The 26200-nt window shown below is 50.2% G+C and overlaps 2 protein-coding genes across 9 annotated transcripts in view; one reads left to right on the top strand and one right to left on the bottom strand.

The window, feature by feature from the left end:
* The window catches only part of RASAL2 (RAS protein activator like 2), a 361328-nt gene extending 351835 nt beyond the window's left edge, over window positions 1-9493 (top strand). For 5 of the 8 annotated variants that reach the window (XM_059412834.1, XM_059412830.1, XM_059412831.1 and 2 more), the window contains 2 exons: window positions 1154-1184; window positions 3894-9493. In XM_059412834.1, the coding sequence (XP_059268817.1) occupies window positions 1154-1184; window positions 3894-4036 (174 nt within the window). In that variant the 3' untranslated portion in view covers window positions 4037-9493. The remainder of the gene's footprint in view (window positions 1-1153; window positions 1185-3893) is intronic. The other 3 variants (XM_059412833.1, XM_059412832.1, XM_059412829.1) reach the window with 1 other exon arrangement.
* Window positions 9494-10250: 757 nt separating this feature from the next.
* Window positions 10251-25632, bottom strand: CLEC20A (C-type lectin domain containing 20A). Its single transcript, XM_059413935.1, has 8 exons — window positions 25590-25632; window positions 25248-25330; window positions 22671-23085; window positions 21229-21294; window positions 18859-19224; window positions 12966-13085; window positions 12097-12230; window positions 10251-10331 (listed from the first exon to the last, which is right to left on the bottom strand). The coding sequence occupies exons 1-8, from the start codon at window positions 25630-25632 to the stop codon at window positions 10251-10253; spliced, it is 1308 nt and encodes a 435-aa protein (XP_059269918.1).
* Window positions 25633-26200: the final 568 nt, after the last annotated feature.

The raw sequence follows: 26200 nt of genomic DNA, 5'->3' as shown, positions 1-26200 counted from the left end.
GGAGGGCGTTGTTGTTCAGGGATGGGTGAACTGTGATCCTCAGAGCATCAGTCAGCGTCCACGTGTGGTCTGGCTAAACAAGATATTTTGGGTCCATACCTCAAGGCAGTGGTTTTCAAATGCTTTGATTACATGGACTGTTTTGGTCAAACCAATGGTACCTTCCATAGATGACATTCCAACTGCTCAGACTGCATACCACCAGCAAAGACCACTTTCAGCTCATGGATGAAAGCCCACCGAGGTTGGCTAAATATAGTAAATCACTTTGTCAAACACAGGCATTACTGTGCAGTAAGCCCACCATGGATCCCTGAAGAATACTTGGAGAATTCACTGGACCACATTTTGAAAAACAGGGTCCTGTATATAGCACAGATCATAAGCACTAAAACAAATTAAAAAATGATAATAACCTCCAATTCTAGCTGTTGTCTTACTGATACATTAAAGTCTTATTATAGCAGAAGACTTCGAACATCTTTGGGCAACTTTTATAATGAATGACCTTCTATATCAGACCCTCTCCTCTGTCGGGATAAATCTTACATCATGAGTCTCTGATGGAGCAGAGCAGCCCTTCGGCATCATTTACTAGAACGCACCAAGTTTGGGGTGAAGCCTTCCCAGGGAGGTAACCCATACTTTTAGGTCCCCGCCATCTTCCTTGGTGCCACTGGTAGTGGAAAATATTTCTGAAGTGAATACGGTTGCTTTCCTTATATTCGAGCTGAGCCCAGCATTTCCCAAAGCACTAAAGGCCTGGCGCCCAGTGAACTGATTTTCATCTGCATCAGCAGCCCTGCTCCCCTCTGGGCAAGGCTTGTCGCTGAGGCCAGCCCATCCTTCTCCTGGAGTTTATGCCATGAGGCCTGGCCTGGGCCAGCCGCCTTCTAACTGGCCCTGCAGGGAGGTGAGCGTTCCACTGGCCAGGACAAAACCAGCTGTCTTAGACCTTGTAGACCACGGGGATCCTGGTGATGGAACTAAGGGGATCATTTCTGAAGCATCAGACCAGGGACTGTGCCACTTTCACCCCCCAGGATCCCTCCATGTGACTCAGATGGAGAACAGAGAAGGGCTTCCTCCTCTGAGAAGCAAGCAGCTGCCTAGTTACTGTTGCAAGTGACATCTCCACTGTGTTAAATTACAGGTCATAAATGGAGATGAGATTATTCAAACAGGCAAGTAAACCCAGTCCGTTCTCTAGCTGAGCAGTTCCCAGCCCTGGCCCAGGACACTGGCCTCCTACACATTCCAGCTCCTGCACTCCCCTCACTGGAAATCCCTTTGGATGGGGATTGCTTTGCCTTCCAACCCAGGCGGAATCAAAATGTCAGAGCATCTTCTGCCAACTAACTTGACTATCAAAAGTCCCTGTTTGATTATTTTTCTTTCACTTTTTATTTTATTTTGAGACGTTGGCAGTGGGGGGAATTACAAAAGGGGATTTGTCCACTTGAAACTTCTGGCTGTTCAGCCCGGGGGTTATTTGGCTTCAGCTGGAACTCTTATAGGAAATAAATAATTGCAATCATTCTTTGCCTCTTTTTTTGACCCTTTAAGAATCAAATAATTTTTTACTAATGCCTTAAAAAACTTTGGGGGTGTAAACCTAAAGAGTCCTACTTTCCTTCATATTTGGGGCCTTCTAATTTATCCTAATCCTGAAATTTCTTTTTAAATCATTTCAGGGTATTACCAGTTATTCTGTTCAGAAACCATTCTTTTTTTTCTTTTCTTTTCTTTTTAAGATTTTATTTATTTGACAGAGAGAGAGATCACAAGTAGACAGGGAGGCAGGCAGAAGAGGAGGGGGAGGCAGGCCCCCTGCTAAGCAGAGAGCCCGATGCAGGACTCCATCCCAGAACCCTGAGATCATGACCTGAGCCAAAGGCAGAGGCTTAACCCATTGAGCTACCCAGGTGCCCCCAGAGGCCATTTTTAACCAGAAGGGGAAATGTTGTATTTGGCCCCCGACTTCTTGTTTCCTGGTGACCACTGGCCAGTCCTTACCTACTTGCTTTTTAAGATTTTTTTTTTTTCATTCATTCATTTGACAGAAAGATCACAGGTAGGCAGAGAGGCAGGCAGACAGAGAGGGGGAAGCAGGCTCCCCGCTGAGCAGAGAGCCTGGTGCGGGGCTTGATCCCAGGACCCTGAGATCATGACCTGAGCTGAAAGCAGAGGCTTAACCCACTGAGCCACCCAGGCGCCCCCCTACTTGCTTTTTAAAGATCTAGACTTGTTATCCCAATAAACTCCATTAGCTATGATTTTTTTGAATTATATTTTTTAAGCCTCACAGATCTTTCATTGAGTTTTGCATACCCCTAACATGAGCTACCCTCCCAAAATAAAAAGCATCTTATACTAGATGAATGCTTACCTAATAATGCTGACTTTATGTGTCTTACTACTCAAGACCTCCATCAGAGAAAAGGAGGACATTTTTTTAATGCTAGGAATGGGGTTTTTTTTCATACTTTTGAAACCCCTAGCCCAGCTGCCCTGCCCCACCCCCAGAGTAGGAGATTAAAGGGGAGCATTACTTGATGCTATTGTCCATATGCTTTTGCCTCCAGCATTCCCCAGGGCAGTGGAGGGCAGCGGTCCTCCCTCCTGGCAGCTCAGTGCTGGGAGCACCCCGACATGGCCCTGGGGAGCTGCTGCCCGCTAGCAAGGAGCAACATCCAACCCTTGGCCCTTCCTGTCCTCTCTGCACCTTGCCGTGACCCACCTTACCACACTTCTGGGGTAAAGTCAGACACTCCCGGGGAGGAAAGCTCCTTTTGGCTTTGGGGGTTGTTCCTCAAGTTTTTTCTTGTTAATTTCATGGACCCTTCTCAGCAGAAGCCTCTTTTCTGAAAAGTGACAACTTTATCTTGGAAAGGTTCTGGAATGATCTCCCTACCTGCTGAAACTAAGATTAGGGTTTCTCTCCTAATCTTTGGGAGACTGATAATATCTTATTTATTTTTTTTCTTCTTATACTTAGATGAGCCTACTTTCCTTTAGATTGCCATATTTTGGTTGGGGGGGGTGGCCCTTTTTCCTCTTGGGTTTTTGTTGTTTTTTTTTTTTCCATGCATGTATATTCAACAATGTTTGGTTCCAAAAATTGGTCCTAAAGCATTTTTCCCCCCAGAGACTCAAAAGTAAAATGAAAGCAATCTCCTTATTGGGCAGCTTTCCTGGAGTAACTCTGAGCTGGAATGAGTCGAGGAGCTTGTGTTCTCTGTTTGTTTCCATGTGTTATGTTCATGGCGCCCCCCTTCGGCCACATCTCCCTTCCCATATTCAAATGACCCCTTGGTCTGAGCTTCTGGCTGCTTTTCCCCTCTTGCTGTTGCATCCTCACTTTGTTGGTGACTAGAAACTGCCACAATGTATTGTTGTAATTTTGAGCACAGTGTGATTTCTCTTCAAACATGATTGATGGGCCCTCTTGAGGGGCCAAGAACCCATAGAGCACATGCACTTCTCCTCTGTGAAATGAAACCTCTGGTGCTTCTTTCTTTGCCACCTAATGTCTATGTTTTAATTTTGACCCAAAGCACTTAATCCCATAAGGCAGCTTGACACCCCTGTTGCACAGTCAGAAGTAATACCTGGTGTCTCGTTCACATCATCCTCGCGTCCCAAGGGGGTTATCAATAACCAGTCCTGCTGTGCTGCAAGGAAAAAAGAGAGAGAAAAGAAACACAGACCCACTGGGCTCAGGGAAGCCGAACCTGAGTAGGGTGCAGAAAGAGGCAGAGACGTTCCATTTGTCTGGGAAGCATCATGTGTACTGCTGTTTGGTAGAAAGCACTAGAACAGTCCTTCAGCAGAGCATTACCATGGGGTTTCCTGCATGTGGCCCCAATAAAGCCCCGATTGGTGTGTTGCAGGAAAAGCGGATCGTGTCGCTGGATTCGGCCAACACCCGACTGATGAGCGCGCTGACGCAGGTGAAGGAGCGCTACAGCATGCAGGTCCGCAATGGCCTCTCCCCCACCAACCCCACCAAGCTTTCCATCACGGAGAATGGTGAATTCAAAAACAGCAGCTGCTGACGGCCTTGGTGAACACACAGACTGTGGGAGGAGACAGAAGGAAATGTCCCCGCTCTCCTGGCCCCAGCCCTCTCCCCGACCCCCCAGGTTTATAGAATGTTGCTACTTCTGAACAGTAGAGTGGCGAGACATTCTCGAATGAAGAAAGAAACCTTGTCTTTCAGGGCATAAGGCTGAGACTTCCAAGGTCGATGCTTTCCCCCCATGTCTCTATGTACATAGGGAACTTAGTTCTGGGCCATGTACAGAAAATACCACTGTAATATACCAAAAGGAAGTGAATAATGTAGAATACCTTTTTAATTATTACTATTTTTATTATTGTTTTCCTCTTGTTGAAAGCACTGCGGTTGTTAGAGGAGGAAAAAGTAGGAACGAGGGGTGAGTGAGCGATGAGCCCGCGGGCTCAGTAGGTAGAGACCAAGTGTCTGTTGGATAGAAGCACGTGGAGTGCAATAGGACATCGTCAGAATGAATTTTTCAGGGATTCATCTGCCAGTCTAAAACCCCACTCTGGCCCCCTTGTCCTTTAGGAGAACATACAAATACCAAGAGCCAACCAAAACAATTGATCCCACTGATCAACCAAGACTGGTTCTGGATGGACAGCTAATCCGATTTGGGGATACACTGTTTCAGAAGACACAGATAAGAGCTGTTGCATCAAAACTGGACTTTAGGAGTGGTTTCCATCGAACTCCTGTTGATGTCTATTTCCTTCTGTCTACAGCAGATGGGAATTTTCCATTTTAGATAGGGGGCTTTTTTTAACCCCAGTTGTAATAAAGGGTGTTCTTTTTCCTCTTTAGAGTTTACAGAACTATAAATATTTGTGTCTCTGCATACCATCTTCATCTTCACACACCCACTGCCCTTTCCTCCCCCACAGCGGGAGCAGTCTTCACCAACAGGGTTCACTCTCCCCTGGAGAGGTTGTTCAGATATGCTGTCCATAAGCCATCCAGAATAAACACCCTTTCTTCCATACAGAAAAGGGCTAACCCTACCATAGCAGGAATCTCTGAATATTTCCTATTTAAAAAAAAAAAAAAAAAAACTAAAAAAAAAAACTTTTCTATTTGTAACTTACAATTTTTGTTTGGGATAAAGATTTTATCCATTGTTCTAGCAAATCTCTGGGCAGGGTAATTTTAACTGAATCTTTAGCTTTGAAATGGCTTCTTCTAATTCCCTCACTAAAATTTGGAAAGGAAATCCGGATTCAAAGTATGGCTCTCTTAAAAGTCATGACTCCGTGTATAAACAAAGAAAACTAAAAGTGCAAGGACCATGCGTTTCAGTTGTTACTCCCATGCTCTTCGTAGATTTGGCAATAATGACTTTGTTTCACCAACTGTCATCCTTGGCTTTATTGTAGGACAGAAACAGTCACGGAAGCTAGTTTACTACCTTTTTTCCAGAGGTGTGAAGTATCATCTTGAATGCAAACCTGATTATCAGAAGTATGGAATGTTACGTGTTAAAACAGACATTATATATACAAATATATATACATATATACTCACACATATGTACATATAACTGCACAGATAGGACAAGTTCATGCCTTCTCTGCTGTCAGATATAATGTTAAAAGGGTTTTGAATCTCTTTAAGCAAGATCTAAGCAGTTCTTTATCCTGAAAAAGCAACAACGTATCTCAAATAAGTTAAGGATGTTTATTTTAAATTATAAACTTTTAAGGAAATTTAAAAAAAAAAAGGGGGGGGACAAAAGACCCAAGGGAGCCCTATGCAGAGAGTGAGTGTTTCTACATGAGACATTTCTCACGGTGCCCCGGGCTGGTGCTCGGATCTCCTGAGCCCTGGCCTCTCCCCGGTGGATCTCTGTGTTGGACCTTGCATCTCAGCAACCTCCCAAAGGCCCCCGCCCCACAACCTTTTAAAACATTTCCCTTCCTAATCTCGTTTCTGCCAGTCAGAGCTGTAAATCGGGCTGCTCATCCAGCTTATCTGATCTACAGTTTTCCTGCCCTCGGATTTTGGCACTTGGTTAATTTCTTGACCCCCTGGTAGTTGTTTTACAAATTCTTGAGTCCTCCCTCAAAGTTTAGGGTGCACTGTGGTCAAAACCCCTTCTTTAATATGAAACCCACCTTACTAATTCTGAAGGTGTGCCCTGTGTTGGCTGGGGGGTATGAACACAGGTGTCCTCATTTAAAGCTATTCTCCGCTCCAGTCACGTTTAATCTGCTCTGTAAATCCTTCATCTAGTCGCAGAAAGCCTGATAAAAGAGGTATCAATCTCGGTTGGCCTTAAGTCTGTAACTTGGGTGATGTCTTGCATTGAAGTTTGGAAGCTCGAAGGGTTGGTTATGGATTACAGAAGGCAGATAAGCTTACGTGTAGTGGGGGTTGGGGGAGACACAAAAAAATAAATGTGCTTGTGATGGCTGGATGGCTGCCTAGATCTTGCTGGCATTGTGAGAGCCTCTCAGATGCAGCCCTCTCTTACCAGGCTATCTTGAATGAAAAGAGTTTAAAAAAAAAAAATCAAATTAGAAGTCAGCTACAAGTTCAGATCTGTTGCCAGATGTTACGTTTTAGATTATCCTTTGAGCCTGTTCCTGTCCAAACATTTTTCTGAGAATTTCTTGAGAGAAGCTGCCATCTGTAGAACTTACTCTGAAAGATTTTTAAGTCTGGAAGACTGGAGCAAACAGCTGACAGTTTTTATGGAGTTATCGCTGAACTTGGCTTTTCTTCAGCCCAAAGAATATATCCGGATGTTCTGCGGGGAGGGAGGGTATGGTCCAGGAGAGGCGGGCAGGCTGAGATCGCTGTGGCCGCACTCCTCCTCCAGGCACACATCACCATGCGGGCTGCAGCCTGGACCGCAGTTCCGTGGCATCTGGGGTTCAGGTGAAGTGTTTGAGAAGTGCTTGTCTAAGCTGACTGCCAGACTTGGCTGTTGACAAGGACAGTGTGGTTAGGATTTAGGAGTTCAGGAAAGCCCTTTTTGTACTCCTTTTTTATATCACTGGAGCAACAGGCTTTCTGGGCCGGAGGAGCAGAAAGAGTGACATTTCCACCAGGTCCTGATGTTCTCCAAGCCTCTGCAACATAAGCCCAAACACAGGGGTTGACATCTAGGTAACTAGAACAGACACCCGAGCGCCCACCATGCCCCAGGCACACTCACGGAGGTGCCGTCAGGAGTCCAGGGCAGCCCATTCATGAGGAGAATGTAGTAAAATAAGCTCATCGTGCTGTTGTATCTGTTCCTTGTCTTTACTGGGTATCGAGTTGGTCACAAGTTGCTCTCTCTGGTCTGCTGCCACCTGTCCCTGTGATGGTGTTGGACAGTGAAAGAGCAGGAGTTTCTGTCTTTGACTGCTGTATGACCTTGAGAATTTGCTGGTCTTAAAGTTTTCCAGATCTTGGCCGACCTCAGCCTTTATTCACGGAGCTGTGGTTCTTTTCGGCCCCTGAGTCTCACACTGTCCTCAGAGGTGTCCCAGGTGTGGAGCAGGTTCTTATGGGATGTTCCAGGGCAAGACTATGACCATGGAGTGAGTTTGCATTCATATTTGCTTTGCCTTGCACCTGGATTGAGTTCTGGTTAGCTCCAGTTCGGAGTTCCTAAGAAAGCTGAACTTGAGGAAAGAACCTCCTTCCGGATTACCTAAGTCCCGTGTGACCTTGAGCCGAGGCTGGTCACCAGACTAGACTTATCGCTGGGCCACAGCCTTAGTTTATCGTCAGCTGTACCCACAGGGGCCACCTTCTCCTACAGATTGTGGAACCAAAAAGACCTTCTCCATTCCCCTTCCCCTTCTCAAGTCACGTGTGAAAAGTCACATGTGAAATCACCTGCTTGGCCCAGCAGTCAATTGTTGCCTTCCCACCCATTACCTGAGGGCCAAGAATTTGGGATACTTTGTTTTTATCAGTGTGTCAACTGGAAGACCTATTTTACTAGTCTATTAAAGGCAAGATATGTTGGGGTGTTGAATTTTTAAATAGAATCTCTTTCCATGTTCAAGTGATTATTATTAGTTCTAAAAGCATTCTCTTGTTGTCATGACCCAGTTACGAATTCTCTTGAGTTAAGAAAGGACAAAATTGATGAAATTTGCATGAGACGGAATAAAGATCTTACGAGGAGTGAAAGAACGTGAGGAAGATCCATGGTCCAAAAGGGGACTGATGGATGGCAGCCTTCTCAGTAGCCCAAAGGTTCAAGGAAACAGGATTTATATATCCTTTGCCTGATCTTAAAATAGAGAAGTGGAAAGGCAACATGCACAGCCACACAAAACACAATTCCTAGGGCTTCCTTTTTCTGAATGTTAGTTAGTCCGTCTTACAGAACAGCAATTCCCAGACTTTCTTGAGCTTTTAAGGTTTTGTGCTCTCATTTGTTAGATGTTACGACTGTGGTTCATTCCTCTTTAAAATGTACCATATGTGTTATATGTATATAGGTTAAAGTGACTTGAAATTGATTTGGTCTGACATTGTCTCAAGAATCCTAGCTATTGTCATTGATACCATGCGGGTCATAGAAAGAAAGCTGAATATCACTGATCTGAGAGCAGTTTCCAGAAAGAAGGAGCTTTGGTTCCTGGTCAGTTGATCCTCAGGTGTTTGAGAAACCAAGCCCGCAGGATGTGGCCAAGACAGGAGAGCAAAGGGGTTGTTCTGCCCCTGTCTCAGCCTGCATTCGCATTTCCTACTGCTTTCTTTCTCATTCGAATGCCCTCATGTTCTACTAGGAAATGTTTTCATTTGGGACCTAAAACCAGATTTATCTGTATTTGTAGAAAGATTTCCACCGAAGAGATGTTTTAGGGGCTTCCAACATCCGTGGGAGGGTTTCAAATGTTCATGTATAAATATCGTATTTATGTCATTTCTAAACTCAGTTCCCAGTTCGCCAAAAGGTTAAAATATTATTGACTCAATGACCACTATCCTGCAGAAAAGTGGAAATAAATAGTAAAGGTTAAATCTTGACTGGTGCTTAGATATTTCCTAGTAACATTAGAATTAACCCAAGCAGACAGCAGCACACTAACCCGAGTCACACTTGTGAGGAATTTACCTTCTAAATTTGATTCTGTTTGTCATCTCCAGGGCCTTAATAAGAATGTGTTAATGCACACGACTATTTTACAATGATAACTCTAAATAATTTATTTTTTATTTCAAGAAAGAGAAATACACCTTAGAAAAACAAAACCCAAGATTTTATTTTATTTTTAAAGCCATATTTTTGTGCTGGTAGCACTTAGATTGTTCCATACATGAGATCCATATCTACATTTCATTACCTGGGTTTGTTCTAAAGAAGATTTATTTTTGTTCTGTGAATAATTTTTGATGGTTCTTGTACATGTACAGATATAGATACGTTTGAGGTCTTTTATTGATATTCCTACAAAGAATACAAATAAACTTTAACTTTAAACATTTCAGACTAAAGTTGCTACTGTATTTCACATGATTACCACCTTACTTCTAGCCTGTTTTCTGGGTGAGTAGAACACTTGGAGAAAAACCAGAAAGGAAATGTATGCAGGGAACATTCTTCTGAGGTCATGTATTTTTTTTTCTTAAGTTATAGTTTAACATTAAGAACAATGTGTCACAGAATTTCCCAATTGACAAGTAAAAAATATTTACACGTAGTAGGACAAATAGCTTGCATTAATAATGTATTGTGATGAGGTCCACAGAGAGCTCCTCATTCTGGAGAACTTAAAATCTCTTCAGTAGCTCGTGGCTCGGAAGGAAAGTGTCCTCCATGTCCTTTGCTAGCGTGGCCTCACTTCACTTCCTGGCCCACTACTGTCCCCTCCCAATTCCCCAGGTAGATTAATGGGCTTTGTTTCAGGATTTTTGTCGCTTCGTTGGAGTTTTTTGTTCTTGTTTGCTTGTCATTCTCCAGGTTACTGTCCCCAAATGCTTCCCTATTTCATCCTATAAAATCCAGGGAGACCAGTTTTTTGGGTTTTGTTTTTTTGTTTTTTTGTTTCCTCCTAGGTAGTCTTCTTGTGTGTGAGATATGGTTCTAAATTCTACCAGTTAGCCTCCCCATATAGCTGGAGTTATTTCTAAAAGCCTGGGACAGATGTATTGTCTGACCTACTAGGAATGAAATTAAAATTTTGCCCTCAGAATCCAGAGAAGATTATGCGAGAACAGACTCCAGGTCAGTCGACATGGGCTAGTCTTTGTTTACTTCACAGTCAACCCATTTCAGTCTGAATTGCTCATGGCCTAATGTAAGCTTTAAGACTTCTTGGATCTGAAACATCAAAACAAGAGAAACTGTCGTTGCTATCTTGTGACCTCCCAGCCTAAATGGCCCACTGCTACCCTTTATGTCCTGCCGTGCCTGCCCTTTCTTTTCCTAGCCCCCTCCAGCTGCCCGCTTTTTGTCCTCAGCACCTCCTCTGATGGGAAAGCATATAAATCTGTTTGGTTGGGACACTATGACCCCCGCCACCACACACACCCACACATACCCCCACACGCCCGGGGACAAAGGGGACTAAAACAAATGACTTAACCAGTGCATCTCAATCCTGTTTATCAGAAACACTACAGAACTTTGAAATCAGAAAAGAAGGGGGAGGTGCCTATGGAGCTCTTTTTTCCACGTCCCCTGAGGATTCTAACGAGTTGGGGCTAACAACCACTAGTCCATAGTGAGCCCTGAGCACTATGTGTGTCTGTCCCCATATTTCTCTGTCCCTGTTGCTAGAACTGGGTAAGTTGGCTCCAGGTGTTTCCTCACCTTCTGTTCGGAATTGAAAATGCTGCTAAAACTAATAATATACACTCTAGCTTCCTACACAGACACACATTGTCCCTCACCTTTCCATCCTTTAAATCTGTGAGGTAGAAATTCTCTCCATTAATAGGGAATAGATACGTCCTAACAAAGATGGAATCCCCTGTTTGACTCCCAAGTTTCCCGTTATTGGCTTTACTCTAAAACAGAAGGAAGATGATTTCTGGTTTGGGTCCTACCACCCACCCCCCCAAGAAATGGTCCTTGACTTTTGAAAACCTACTTTTGAGCACTGCAGTCTTACTACTTGAACTTCTACTGAAAAAATTATCAGGTGTTGAATTGCCTCATTCGTATCTGTTCTTCTTTCAATAGCAAAATCCACTGGAAACTTTCTAGTTCTTCTGCCCAGTCCCCAGCAGGCTGGTGCACATGTGCACACAAACACTACTGTTCTTTCCAGACACTTGAGTTCATGAGGTTTTAGAATGAGTTGCCTGGTGCTATTTATTCCTTTGGCCTGTGAATAAACTGCCGTTAGCTACCAGATCAAAGCCAGTCTGTTTTCTTGTCGGTGACATCATGACGTGGTTAGGCGACCTATAAGGAACTCTCTAGCTCTGTCATCTATGGCCATTATCTGGTATAACTGAAAAACGTGCCCTTCGGCCATATTCAAACGTGAGTTTAAGGTTTCGGTTGCAATATTTGGGAACAATTTTCCTCTTCACAATGTCCTATCTTATAATCCTTGAAAAGAACAGAGGGCAATAGGAGGAGCCTTGAACAAACATATATTCAGAAAACTAATAATGTTGATAGTAACAGCTAATGTTTGTGTTTATTGAGCACTTACTACGTCCCAATTTGTTAAGCATTTTGTATGGAATATTCCACTTATAATACCAACCATATTGGTGTGGTTGGTATGGAGTTCGGTTTTATTGGCTCTAATTCATGGGGACACTGAAATACAGAAAGATTAAGTTATTTGCCCAAGGTCAACTAATAGGTAGAAAGCCAAGACCTCAATTCAGGGCTTCCTGACAAGGGGCAGGCAGGGGCGGGGGGAGGAGAAAAGCTTAGGAAAAAAGAGTAAAGAAGATCTGAACATCTCAGCACATGCACCAACCTGTCACCATGAGCCAGAGTGACGGCAGTGGGAACAGATGAGCTAATTTTCCAAAGCTTTTGCTCTAGGTATATTGGGTCCCACAGTATTGCCTTGCATCAAGTCACCTGACTGGTCAAAATCAGAAGTGGTCTGAAGTCTCACCTCCCTCAAAAATTGGTCTTTCAGATCTTCTGGGTCTGTCAGAGCTGGGATGGTAAAATCTGCTTTCAGGATTCCAAAGAGTTTCCCTGAAAAAAAAAAAAAAAAAAAAAGTGCTCTCTGGCTCACGGAGAATTATCCTGTCGCCATTTGGAAACTAAGTTCTTAGCAGCCAGGGCTGCCCCCAGTGGATGGCATGGGTGCGAAGTAGTGATTCTAGGTTTCAAAAAGGAAGCAAGAAGAAGCTGCAGGCAGAAAGTTCAGCCCGAGGCTGGCAGGAAAGAGCCACCTCCTGGCCCACCACCTGGCCACCCACAAGACGTTATCTTCTGTCTCTTCTGTATTTTCCCTCTTTTTTAACAAATCTCTTATGTAGATGCTCCACACTGTACTGGAAATACTCCCCTCTCCCCAGACCCACATTTTAAAGGCCCGATGTACCCCAGAAAACTCTAAGTAGGTTCTCCAAGTCTCTCAAGCTGCTCAACCCTGGGCCGGGCGCCTCTGCACTCATCATGGGGATGACAGCCGCCTGCGGGGACCACTGCCTCCTCGTGCCGCATTCTGTAGTCCACAGTGCCCTTGCGTAACCATCGCAGTGGGGCCTTGTGATACCCCTGGGCTGTGGGCAGGGCAGTCCTTACCGTCCCACTGTTGCAGATGAGAAAGAGAAGGTGGGGTGAGGGAGTCTGCTCCCCAGGCTTTGGCAGGAGTCAGGGAGCTAACTCCAAGCCCCTCTGCCTTGTTCCTGTTCCCAATGTTTCATGCCATCTGTCATAAAAAGCTCTCAAGTGCCCTGTGCTAGGGCATGGCTGTCCAGATTTACAGGCTCCCCTGTGAAGAGTGGGACCTGGAGAACCAGAGGCAGTTACCTGGGGCGGGTGCCGGGGTGGTTTCTGCAGACGCTGGGTGCTTAGATGAGCTCAGACTTTGGGCCTGAGCGGCCATGGCTGTCTCTCTCTGATCGCTGCTGGTTCCCCCAGTGGCCACAGCTACAGGAGGGGAACATAAAAGAGCTACTGCAAATACAGCCAGGAGCAGGGGAGCTGAGACTGGCGAAAGCCCCCGAGCCACAAGCCAGGCTTGGGCCGCCACTGCTCTGCACACCATTGCTGCAGAAACCAGCCAGTCAGCGGGAGCTCTGTCCTGGCCAAACCCTGACTCACTCCCACAGGCTCGTGCGCCCAGCCCTTGAGCCCCTTCCCCACCGTTCCCACACGGTGTCCCTGCCACAGGGTGTGTGGCGCTTGGGCAATATGATGAGACTTCTTCCCAGTAGCGAACATTTTCTTTCAGTAGGCCCTACTCCACAGAGCCTGATGCCCTTATGTTGCTGCCAGCTTCACAGAGACCCCACCATGGCAGCCAGGAACCCCCGACATTTCCATCAAGAGGTAGCACTGTGGGGCACCTGGGTGGCTCAGTCTGTTAAGCGTCTGCCTTCTGCTCAGGTGGTTCTGGGATCGAGCCCCACGTCAGGCTCCCTGCTCTGTAGGAAGTCTGCTTCTTCCTCTGTCCCTCTCTCTCTCTCTCTCTCTCAAATAAATAAAGTCTTTAAAAAAAAAAAAAAAAAAGAGGTAGCACTTCAAACTCAACATATTCCAAAACCAAGTGCGGTGGCCTCTCAGCAACCTCCTCTCCCCTGAGAGGAGTATGTGTGCAACTTGTAATCTTGTTTCTTCATAAAGTCCCCAAAACAGGATGTCTGTGTGGAAAGGTATGCACATCCCAGAACTGACACGCTGCCAGAAGGCCAGCACCACCCAACTTTCCCATCCAGGGTCTGGGATCACTGATTTTCCCTGCATTTGCACCAGCATATTATCACCCCTTTAAATCTTTGCCAAACCGGTAAGTAAAAATATTATTTTAAGGGGCACCCTGTGTGGCTCTGTCACTTAAGTACCCGACTTGATTTTGGCTCAGGTCATGATCTCAGTCTTGAGATCGAGCCCCAGGTCAGGCTCCGTGCTGGGCGTGGGACCTGCTTAAGAGTTTCTTTCCCTCTCCTGTGGCCCCTCCCCCTCAAAAAATTATTTTAAAAATGCATCTTGTTTTTAGTTTCTATTTCTGTGATTCAATGAACAAAGCTGACCGTTTAAAAAAAATGTGTTTGCGATTGTATTTCTTCAATTACTATCACTTGTAAATGATAAAACCAATCCCCTCGCAGCCCTCCTCATGCTGCTGGTCTACCCCGCTAGCCTCAGTCCCACGTCCCACAGGGGGCAATAGCCCTTACCCACACGTGCCATTCCTGCCTCTCCTCTCCAAATGCCCCCTCCTTTCCCCACCCAAAGTCCTATCCGTTTCTTTAGTGAAATGAATAAATGTATAAAATCCAGAAACAGAACGGAAGAAACACTGTAACCACTATTAAGGTTTTCACACATTTCCTTCCAGCCTTTTCTCCCAAGCATGGGTGGTTGTCCTCTCAGTGTGGTCATGAGTGTGCTCCATGTAGGACGCTGAACCGCGCCTCTTTCCTTGTGTGCCCTGACACACGCGTTGCCCTGCGTCATTACGCCCGCTCGGCTCCTACGGACGACAGCGCTGAGCCTCCCGCTCACTTGCTAGATGCCTCGGACGCCTCTACGGACTGCGGGGGCATGTCCTTCAGACTCTGCCCCTCTCTCCCTCTTCTGCTTCTCCTTTCCCAAATACGTGGCCTCTACTCTGGTCACATCAGACTCCTCGTCGTCCCCAAACCACACACTGTCTGTCACATCTACATGCCTTTGCCTGTGCTGTTCCCTCTGCCAGGAAGAATGTGCCAGTGTTTGCTGCCTGAAATCCTCCGTTAACTTTCGGTCCAACGGCCACCACCTTTCCAGGCAGAGTGAACAAGGGCCTTCGGGTCACACTCTGGGCTCAGCACTTAGTGAACTGTTGTCGCTCTTAGTCCCGATTAGACTAAACTCTCTTAAAAACAGGGAACAGGCCCTGCTCATCTTGATACCTACAGTTCAATGTCTTGTTCAAACCCAGTCCTTGGGAAGTGATTGTGGAAGTAAATCATCCACCAGCGTGTAAATCACTATTCAAGGCCTGGGAAAGATACAAAGAGGCATAAAACAGCTCTCGCCCTGTGAGATTCTGCCATCTCAATAATTCATAATCTGATCATTCACAATCATTTATAATTAATAAAATGAGAAGGAGGCCAGCCCTGTCTATTGAGTAAGGACACGGGCAGGAGATGGCAGGAATCCCTACACATTTCACTAGCGAGTTGAGACCCGGATCGTAGTAACTGCCATTAACTGTAGGTCTGCCAGATGCCCGGTACTGAAAGACACTTCCTGACCCTGGTCTCTTAACTCGACTTTAAAAATGAGGAAAAGGGAGTTTCTGAAAAGTTAGGGAACTTGCCTCGGGCCACGGAGTAAGTAGGAGAGTCAACATTCCAACCCACGGCCATCAGACTCCAACAGCCAAAAGAGAGGACTTCTCCCCTAGATCCCGCACCCTAAATGATTACCCAGCCAGGAGGAGCTGGAGAAGGGGCTCTGGCAGCACAGGGTCCCCCAGAGACTGGACTGGAATGCAGCCAGGGGAGCCACAGCCCCCGCCCTCAGCCTCCTGGCCTGTAGCCTGGGTACAGAGCCTAGGGCTCCATCACCCGCCAAGGAGGAGCCAGGCGCTGGGGCCAGGCCAGTGTGGGGTCCCCAATTCACAGTGACGTGGGCGGACACCTGTGTCAGGCCCTGACCAGCTTCCACCTGTCTCTGAGGCATGCATCCCGTGCTCAAGGAGCCCGAAGGCTTCGAGGCGCTCTCTTTGGTCCCAGGGAGCTCCCTGGGGGAGAGGCTGGGGGCTTGAGGCCAAATGCCTGGGCTGAGCTGGAGCGGTGCCCTTCTGCAGGCAACTGAGGCGTGAAGGGGGGAGCGGTGCGCGGGCCACGACTCTCGGGCCTCCTTGGGCGACAGGGCCCTCCCCCCAGGGACACGTGGACTGGGGTGGGGCTCAAAGCGGAGGCCAGAGCGCCCCGGGCCCCACCTCTGGGACAGAGAGGGTCACCCGACAGCCAGCCCAGCTCAACGGCGAGAACAGGACCTGCAGGGGCCGGGGCCCTTCCTTGCAGGGCTAGGAGTTCCCGGGGCGCGTGGGCTAGGAGGGAGGGCGCGGGGCGGCGTGGTTCCCCGGGGGCTGGAGAGCCGTTGGTGGGGTGACAGGGGGGCGGCCAGGGGTGAGCTTGGAGCCATGCTGTGGAAGCTGGGCCTGGCGCTCATCCCTGTCGCAGGAGGGAAGGCTGGGGACGCGGCGGGGGGTGGGTGGGTCTCGTCAGGCCACGGACAAGGACAGATGGCATCCAGCGACCAAAGCCGGACACGGCACAGAGTAGGGAAGCCGGCACCGGCCTCCACTCCCCCAGGCCCCGCTGCGGCCCTCTGCTTCTTGCACGCCTGGCCTTGCCCATTCAGTTTGGTCTGGGGCCGACAGGCAGGGGCCAGGCTAGACCTTGGATGGGAACCAGATGAGAGGATCTCACCCAGTTTCTGAGCCACATCTGCCCACTGGCCCAGCCCTGGCGCTGTTGCCTTCAGGATAAGACCATTTCCTTTGACCCTCTCAGGGGTTTCCTCTGCAGGACCAGGGTGTTCCCGCTCAGCCTTAAGCACCTAGCCCACCTGCAATCAGTCACCCACTCCCCTTTGTGAGCTAACTCCTCCTGTGGTCCTAAACAAGTATAGAATCACCTGTTCCAGGAAAGCCAGATCATCACAGGGACTGGCCACTCGCCTCCCATGTCCCCACCATGCCTGTGACTGTACATGCGACACTAACTATCACGGCCTTGGGGTCCTTCAGAGGGGTCCCTGATTTTACTGTGTCCCCAGAACATAAATGAAGCTCTGGGCGACCATGAGCAAGTCCCCTATCTTCTCTGTGTCCTCAGCAAAGACAATAAAGTGTTTTTCAGATGGAGGGATCTGGAACAAAGCCAGGAGAACTGTTTTACCCTCAATTACCCTACTTAGCTTCAGAGCTCTTGGGAAGCAAAATGAGGTAATAGCTGTGAAGATGTTTCCGGAATTTAAAAGGGCCATAGGAGTGCAATCACTGTCGTTCCGAACATGTCGCCCCACAGAATCCCATCTTCCCTCCACCCAGAGGAGCCTGAAATCACAAGGGATTCCTCAGCCGCCTCTCCTGTGCCCCCTCTCTAGTTGCCAACCTCAAAGTCCCCTCTGATGACTCGGGAGCACGGCCCAGCATCAGACCCTCAGTCTCCCAGGCTGGCCCTCACCACCATGCACGGGGCCACACAGCCTCTCTGGGGCCTCCCCGTTCTGGAGCTGCAAGTTAGTGGCCCAGTTCAAGGAGGGAGGTTGAAGGAGACCGAGTCCCCCTTCTCCAAACCCAGCTGGCCCTGCAGAGGGCTGGAAGGTGGGCTGGAAAATCCTCTTCTGGGAGGCTCCCATGGGGCCGACCCCGTGCTGCTGCATGCAGGTGACCTCTCCACCTCTCAGGCCCTGGAGAGCCCGGAACCCAAGAACAGGTCCAAAGAGCCCGCAGAGAACAGAAAACAGGGATGTACTTGGCCTGAGTGTTGGCTCCACGGTCGCTTCTGAGGAGGAAGCGTGAAAGGCTGAAGAGAGAGGGGCGGACTTCCGGTGCCCAATGGAGGGGTCTGCAAGGAAGGAGGGAGAGCGGTGAGGGCAGGCCTGCCGCGGGACACAGCGCCCCGGTCGGCCTCACCTGGGCGTCGCTCAGCGGCCCACATCTCAGCCACCTCGGTGCACCTGCGAGGGCTGATCACAGAAGGGGCTTTTGGGGTCTTTAATCCTCACAGGAGCCCTGCAGAGAGGAACCATCGTTCCTCCTTTACACATAAAGACTGCCGTTCTCATTAAATCCGAAACATGAAAAGAAACCGCCAAGAACAGGCAAATCCACAGAGACAGGAAGTGCATTAGCGGCTGCTGGGGCTGGGGTGTGGGAGAAAGGGGAGCGACTGCTCGAGGCTGAGGAGTTCCTGCTGCGGTGATCAAACGTCCTACAATTAGGTAGCAGTGAAGCTTGCGCACCCCCATAACTACTAAAACCCACTGAGTCAGACACTTCAAAGGGGTGATTTTTAAGGTATGTGGACTGTATGTCAGTAAAGCTATTGCAAAAATTAAGAAGGCTGGACAGGAGGAAGGGAGGGAAAGGGGGAGGAAGGAGAGGAAGGAAGGCAAGGGAGGAGGAGCGAAAAGAGAAGGGAACGGCCAGACAGAATGCGACCTGCTGCTGAGGACACACGATACAGGGATCCAGAATAAGCAGGCGGGCCTCTGGCTCCCGTGACCTCCGGTGCAACACTGACGCGGGCGAGCGTGTGCGGGCGCTCACTCCGGGTCCGCATCTCTACCAGCTTCCTTTATACTCCTCCTCATTCAGTCTCTGAAGCCCTCCTCAGAGGTGCGTATCAACAACACCATTTGGTTAAATGGATTTCCCAAAGAGGAAAAATGTCTAGCTCTGGTAGAGCCAGTCTACTCTAGGTAGACCCTGATTCCAAAGTCCATGTTTTAACCTCTGCATCGCCCTAAAACTCATTGCCATTGCTAATGGCGAAAGCCCTGAGACTCCGTAGGGTCCATGTCATTCTTGAAAACTCCCTCAAAATTAGAATAAAGCCTGTGCCTGTTACTCTCGGGGCCTAGAAGCTCTTCCTTGGGTCTACCCTCAATGTCTTCGGCTGCCATAAACCCACGCGCCGTCCCCATTCCAGCCCCGGGGGAGCCCGGGGTCAGCAGGGGAGGGGTGGCCACGCACCGTAGAAGCAGATGAAGGGCTTCAGGGCAGAGCAGGCCAGTGCATACACTCTGGGGGGGTAGCGCGCGTAGGTGCGGAGCCCCGCACATAGTCCTGCCCCGAACTTAGGCACCTGGAGCCAGGTGGGGACGCTGGCGCCCAGGCCGCTCGACCAGCTCAGGGTCCCAGAGGCTGGGTTGAAGTAGAGGCCGATCCAGGCCTCAGTCTCCTCAGTGATGGACCTCAAGTCCTCCCTGCCGGCCTCGTCGGTCACCTGCTGCAGGTCGGCCAGGTCCGTGTGGTGGCCGCGGCAATAGAGCAGGGCTGCCTGCCAGGTCAGCTCCCGGGAAAACCGTAGGAACGTCTGTCGGCCAATCTGGACCACGGCTGCGGGCGAAGAACAGGGACACCCGAGGCCTGAGACCTGGACCTCTGATAGCCCAGGCCTCGCTCCTCCCCCAGGACAGAACTCTGGTCTGATTCAGGCCCTTCGTCCCCACTACCCCCGACCTGGGTGTGAGGTTGGATGAAACCCCTGATTTTCCAGGACTAAACACCAGGTTAGGAGAATGGAGGAGTTATCGTGGCAGCAGCTGGGAGCAAGGACATTAGGAAAAGCATGGGTGAAGCAGAGCTCTCCTCGTAGCGAAAGGCCCTATAAGTGAAGTCAAAGTCTCAGTTTTGTCACCTGTGCAATGGGGCGAGTAATGTCACCTGAACAGATTTAAAGGCTCCCATGAGAACCATGGAAACGAGTGGGTTCACACAGGACATGCAAATAATTAGCACTTAATTAAAGGGTGGTTAAACTCTGTGGGGGCGTGATGAGGAAGAGGGGATAATCCTGGCTAAGAGGCAGCCTCATGTGTGAGTCCCAGGAGCCTCTGGTGCTGGCTCTCAGGAGGCTCTGGGCTGAGGCAGAACAGAGAAAGTGTGGAGTACTCTTCCTGCCAGGAGAGTCAGGGAGAAAGACGAGCCTGGTGAGGGAAGACCCGCGGGACGACAGGAGGCAGAGTGGGCCCGTCCCCCTCGCCCCTGACTTCCGGTGGGGCTCAGGCATGCAGGCTGCCGACCTCCCACAGCCTCTACCCTCGGTCTCTGCCTGACACTGGCCTGGGCCACCCCTCACGAACCCCACCTGCCCTGCCGCTTGCCAGTCCTGTCTCATCTGTCGCACACCAGCCAAACATCCGATTCCAAACAATGGAAGGTAGGAAATGATGTGGCGTGGGATCCTGAGGGAAGGATTCTGGAGCCCCGCTGGAAGAAACGCCTCTATTTGCAGAATACAAAGCCACATGCTCAGATTCAAATCGGGCCTCCCAAAACCTCGGACACACACCTGTTCATCTAAGCCCGTCAAGATTTGCCTGAGGTTTCCCTAACTTTCCCTATCTAAGCTGATTTTTTTAAAGCTACTGTCTATTAAGTAACCAATGCTCCCCAGCCCTGAGCTGTGCTGCGGCGTCCGTCATCTGCTCAAATCCTCACTATAATCCTGAGAGGTCGATGTTGTGAACCTCATCTTACAGGTGGGAAAAGGGGGGCTCGGGTGGGTGATGATTTGCCCAAACTCATGTCATATTAAACGCAAGACGAGATTCAGCCTTGGAAGCCCCGGCCATCTTCACGCTGCAACTACACATTCCCTAGCATGCAGAAAACCACCTCTATAAAGCCGGTGGAGGGAAGGGTTTAGATTTCCTTTGTCATGGATTCTTGACACCAGATGTGAAGAAAGTAAAAAAAAAAAAAAAAAAAAAATTTAGGATAGTAATAATCAGAAGGGAAGTCCCCCTCACCAGCTGGGTGGGCCTGGGCTGTGAATAGGTGCTCCCTCTCCCCCACCTCCAAGCCAGTGAAGCAAGGGTGGTGGTGAGGGGGGCTGGTAATCACAAGAGCTGGGATACAGCCTTGGCCACTGATGTCACTGTCTGGTCGGAGACCTTTCAGCAAGTCACCTCCTTGTCTGAATTATAAAACAATAATAAATAATCTGCATACTCTTTCTCTCAAATAAATAAATAAATAAATAAAACTTGGGGTGGGGTGGGATGTGGTGTCCCTGGGTGGCTCAATCAATCAAGCCTCTGACTTCGGCTCAGGTCATGATCCATGATCTCAAGGTCGTCTGCTCTGCCCTCTCCCCACCCCCTCCCCCAGCTCGTGCACGTGTGCGCGCGCTCTCTCTCTCCCACAAATCAATAAATAAAATCTTTAAAAAAAATAATAATCTGAATAATAACCCTGGGTTGATTCTCTCTATGGGGTTCAGCCCAGGGACAGCAGAGCCTGGGGTCCCTCAGCCAGGCAAGGGAAGCAAAAGGGACACAGGCGGCATGACCTCCATGTGGATGACTCAGGAGGAAGGCAGAGCTCCCCAGTGTGTACCTGGCTTTGGAGAGGTGGTTGGGCTAAGAGCAGGCTCTGTGAAGAGGCGGTGCCCCACAGCAGGGTCTGCAAAAGAGAAAGAGACCACACATTATGGGGAGGGAGAGGGCTGCCGGGGATCCCCTCCACAGCCACCAAGCTGAAGGCAGGGGGGTAGACAGGCTCACCCGTTTCTATTACATGTATTCAAGAACTACATACACAGAGAGAGGGGGTGCCCCTACTTTGTGGCAGCTACATTCTAGGCTCTGGGAAAAGAGCAGAAATAAGGGAAACAGGATCCTCGCTCTTGAAGAGAATATGAGAAGCAGGCAGCCTTGCAAAGCAGGGGGAAGGAATACCCCCAGGAGAGCCAAGGCCAAGACCCTAAGTGGGAAGGACCAGCAAGTATCCAAGGAGCAGAAAGCAGTCAGTGGGGGCAAGGCCAGGGATAGGGGAAGAAGCCAGAAGGGTCAAGAGGGCCTGGTTGGCCTCAAAATGGATAGGATTCTAAGGGCTTAAGGGAACCTACTAAATATGTTCATGCAGAGTGACATGATTTGCATTTTTTGGAGCTCACACTGTGTTGAGAACTGACTATGGGGTAAGGCAGACCACCCCTACCTCCCCAAAGGAGGCCCAGGCGGTGGGCTTGGGGAGAAGGGGAGAAGTGGGTGGAGTCAGGATGCGACTCACTGGAGCCCAAAACAGGGAGAGGAGAGGAGAGCCTACATCCACGGTCCTTTCTTCCAGAGGACTCCCACCCCTGCACACTCAGCACCCCTGAACATCTCTCTGCCAGCTTGGGGAACCCAAGGTCAAACCTCACCCTTGTGGGGAGAAAGCAAAAACTGGCACTTTAGACCAGAAAAATGCCCTCTGGTGTCCAAGCATCCCCCTGCTGTGGGGTCCCAGCACCTTCCTAACGAGGTCAGCATCAGGGGCCAGCAGGAGGCAGGATGGGGGCGTGTTGAGTACCCTGGATATCCTGCTAGGAGGCCTGAAGGTGTGGGCTCCCACCCACTCCCGCCCAGGAGCAAAGTGGCTGCTCCACTCTCCCTGCCGGCAGGAGACAGAAAGCGGGCCCCCTGCTCCGTGAGGAGGAGGAGGAAGAGATGGAATCCGACTCTCGCTGCTGCAGAGATGCAAGTGGACACCCCCCCCCCCCGCTTTTCCTTTCTTCCTCCCTTTCTTTTTCCTCTTCTCCCAAGTCCCTAATTGGTAGGAGGAGACTTGGGGAACATTCCAGATTTTATTTTCTCTCTACCCTGATTTACACCTGTTTCTCTGATGTCAGAGTCTCGGGAATGAGGGACAGAGGAGACAGAAACTCAGGCTGCAGAGAGGACTCTCTACAAAGGTAGATTAGGCTACTGGTCAGTTGTCCCGTGAAAGACTCGAGACTGTCCCCCACCACCACCACCACCACTTGCTCTGAGAATGGGACTCGGAGTGGGACACACCGTAGTAGCAGATGAAGGGCTTCTGCGCCGTGCACGAGGCGGCCCCCAGACTGGGGAAGATGGAGATGGAGTACAGGGTGGCGCAGACGCCCTCCTTGAAGACAGGCAGCGAGCTCCACACCGGCGCGGTGAAGGCGGAGCCACTGGACCACCTCAGGCCCTGAATGCGCACGTCGAAGAAGAGGCCGATCCACGCATGCGCGCTGCTGGTGAGGGCGTAGAGCGAGCCCACGCTGCGCGCGCTGTTCATGCTCTGCAGGTCGGCCAGGTCCGTGTGGTGCCGCCGGCAATAGCGCAGCGCCTCGGACCAGCTCAGCTCCACCTCCACCCTCGAGAAGTTCTTGCCACTGCTCGTAGGCTGCCGGGCTGGGGTGGGAGAGGCTGTCAACGCCCAGCCGGCTGCCCCCTCCCAGCCCTGGTTCCCCAAAGAGCTTTCAGCCTCCACGCAGGTAGCCTCCCCAGTCTCTTCTTTCCCACTCCACCCCTTACGGTGGGCCCTGCACCCACACACCGCTCTGCCCCTGGGCCTTTGCACAGGCTGCCCTCTTGCCTGGAAGGACTGGTCATTCTCGACCCCCTGCTCCCCGAACCCCTCAGTCTCCCATGCTCTGGTCTCCTCTTTCCCTTTGCCCAACTAACCGCTCTCTGCTCTTGCGTCTTCCTGGGGAGGCGCCCCTTTCATTGGCTGCAGTGTTTAATAACTTTTAATAAACTTAATAACTTAATAACCTTTGTTAGTGCTTAATAACAAAGCCCGCGTTTAACTGAGCACTCCTGGCGCGCACCTGTATCTCATTGAATCCTTCCACCAAGTCCCTAGGATGGGCATCACCATGTCTGTTTTACAAATGAGGAAACCTAGTCACAGAGAGGTAAGTGACTTGGCAAGGCCACCTCTGGGGAAGGAATGGAGCTGGGATGCAGGGACTGTGGGTGGAGTTCCCAGGTCCTGGCCCTTGATCATAGCCTGGCATGGCCCTGTGGTAGGCAGGGCTCATCCCTAAGGCTGCACATTAGAGCCCCCTGAGGAGCTTTCCAAATACACTGATGTCCCAGCGCACCCTACAGCAAGGATCTGAATTTGCTGGGATTGCATCAGAATTTGGTAAAGGCCTCTCAGGAAAGGACCTTTTTGCTTGTCTGTCTTCATCACCAGGTGCAAGCAACTTGGGTGCAAAGAATGAGCCTTATTCATCATTGTATTCACAGTGTCCAGCATGTCAGAAGGACCCATTGTGTTGAAAATGAATGAATGAATGAATGAATGAATGAACTAAGGGGCAAGTCAAACCTCTCCTGGGAGCCAACCCCAAGCCCCAAGATCTCCATGTTGGCTTCCTTCCTTCCTAACTCCATGCCCTTGTGGGGTCCCCCCAGAAAAGGCTGCTCAAGGGCAACCCTGCCCTGCCAAGCCCTGCCTGTGTGGAAAGATGGAGGGGCCAGGTGGTAGGGGGGGTGTGGCTAGACCTTAAGGGATCGGCCTCAAACCAGATGCCCTAAGAGAGGAAAATAAGACTAAAAAACTGGGCATACACAGTGGGCAACATGTGCACAATCAGAAGGAGAGGGAAAGGGGTGACGGGACACTTGCCGCCCTGGGTGAATCTCCAGACACCCACCAGAATCCAAGATGCTGCCTGTGGCTGAGAAGAGTCGGAGGATCCCTGCATCAGAGAAAGGGAACATGAAAAAATGTCAGTCTTTCTTATGATGTGTGATTCACTTTGATGCTTTTTATCCTATTCTGTTTAATTTTTTAAAGTCACTGACCGTGGCCCATAGTCGATTTAGGACCCAGTGGGTCACAGCTCTCAGTCTGAGAAACTGGAGGTCAACACTGTGTCCCACTACCTCTCAGACTCCAGCCTCTAGCGCTGAGCTCTGGGTCTGTGTCCCACTCTCCATCTGTCACACATAGATCCACCCTCTGATGTGGTCTGTGCTGGGCTTCCCAGCTCACACCAGCATCCCCAGCTCCCACCCAGGAGTCATCGCGGGTCCCTCCCCTATCCCTCATTCCTGGCATCCAGTCATACCGCAAATCCTGTCATTCCTTGGATCTGGAAACTTCTTGAACTTTCCACATCCTTCCACGCCTGCTGCCATCCTTGCCCCAGCCACCATCCTCTCTGTGACAGACAGCCAGCGGGTCCCTCTGCTTGAACCCCTGGCCACCTCAATAAGTCCTCATGGTCCCCACCCAGTACAGTAGTTCACCGCACCGCTCAAGCCCTCAGTCCCAAGGATGCTTTTCTAGGAGGCCATGGTGGACCTCAGGCATCTTCTCCTCACACGCACCAGGCTCCACGTGGAGGGGCCCAGGCTGCTCCTTTTCCTGTCTTTACTCTCTGCAGTCCTTCATTCACCCCTCAGGCCCAGCCCAAAACACCCCGTTCAATAAACCTTCCCACCCACCGGATCGGCACAGTCACTCCCCGGGACTCTCCCTTCTTGTCACCCTGCTTATCTCCGGCACTGCATGGGGCACATTCTCTAATGTTCAGTTTGCTGTCCCCCAGTCAAATGTCTTTCCCCCATGACAGGGTATGCTCGGGGAGGTCAGGGTCCATTTCTGACCGGCAGGTACAAGGCACTTTGAAAGCAGCTGCCCGCGTGAAGACACAAACGAGAACAGTAAGTGCTAGGTTCTGGGCCCGGGTCTGCGGGGTTGGAAGGGGTGAGAGGAACCCAGCTGGCAGGGTGTGGGGGAGCAGGCTGGCAAGCAGGGGGGAGGTGGCCGAGGCTGACAGCTGAAGAACATGCCTTTCTTTCCACTTTGTCTCCCCTTCAACCTCTAACTGTGAACCTCCAAGGACAGGTGCCCTACCTTTCATGGGACCAGAGCCGTGGGCGTGCACGGAGTCGGGTGCCCTCCTGCCTTCACCCTGGGGACCCCGTGACAGGTAAGGGCAGCCTTACCTGCTGCGCAGCAGAGGGACAGTGACCTCCCCTGGATCCGCATGGCGGCAGCACCTGGAAGACAGAAGGGAGAAGACTCCTCCCCAGCAGAGGCAACACCTGGTCTTCTGGGGTTTTATACCTCACCCTCCACTCCCCTCCTCTTCCTACAAAAACTGACAGATTTTACTGAGCAAATACTTACTCAGTGCCTCCTGCCGGCCAGCTGCTATGTGAGGTGCTGGGGGCAGTTGTGGTGGGGGTGGGGGACACCCAGAAGGAAACATCCCTGTCCTGCAGGTTATAGGGACAGCAGCAGGACCTGGTAGTCAATGAGCAGAGAGAGGGGAGGGGAGGGGGGAGAAGGAGCCCTCGTGAGGGCCCTTGCTTTGCTGGACCCTCCTTCCTGCTCATCCATGTGCCCACACCACCAGGGAGTGGCCATCGGATCCCCAGCGTACACGTGGGAAGCTTGTGGCTGGGAGAAGTGAGCTAACTCACTTATGACTACCTGGTATATGGGCAGTGGCAGGACAGCAGCCCAAGGTCACAGGAAAGCAGAAGGTGGAGGCGGCGGGCCCCCAGCAAGCCCTACTTCAGGGACATCGGAGCACGCCCCCACACACACCCTG

Source organism: Mustela nigripes, chromosome 10 (genome assembly GCF_022355385.1).
Source record: "Mustela nigripes isolate SB6536 chromosome 10, MUSNIG.SB6536, whole genome shotgun sequence".
NCBI lineage: Eukaryota > Metazoa > Chordata > Mammalia > Carnivora > Mustelidae > Mustela > Mustela nigripes.
This window is presented reverse-complemented; position numbering and strand designations above follow the sequence as displayed.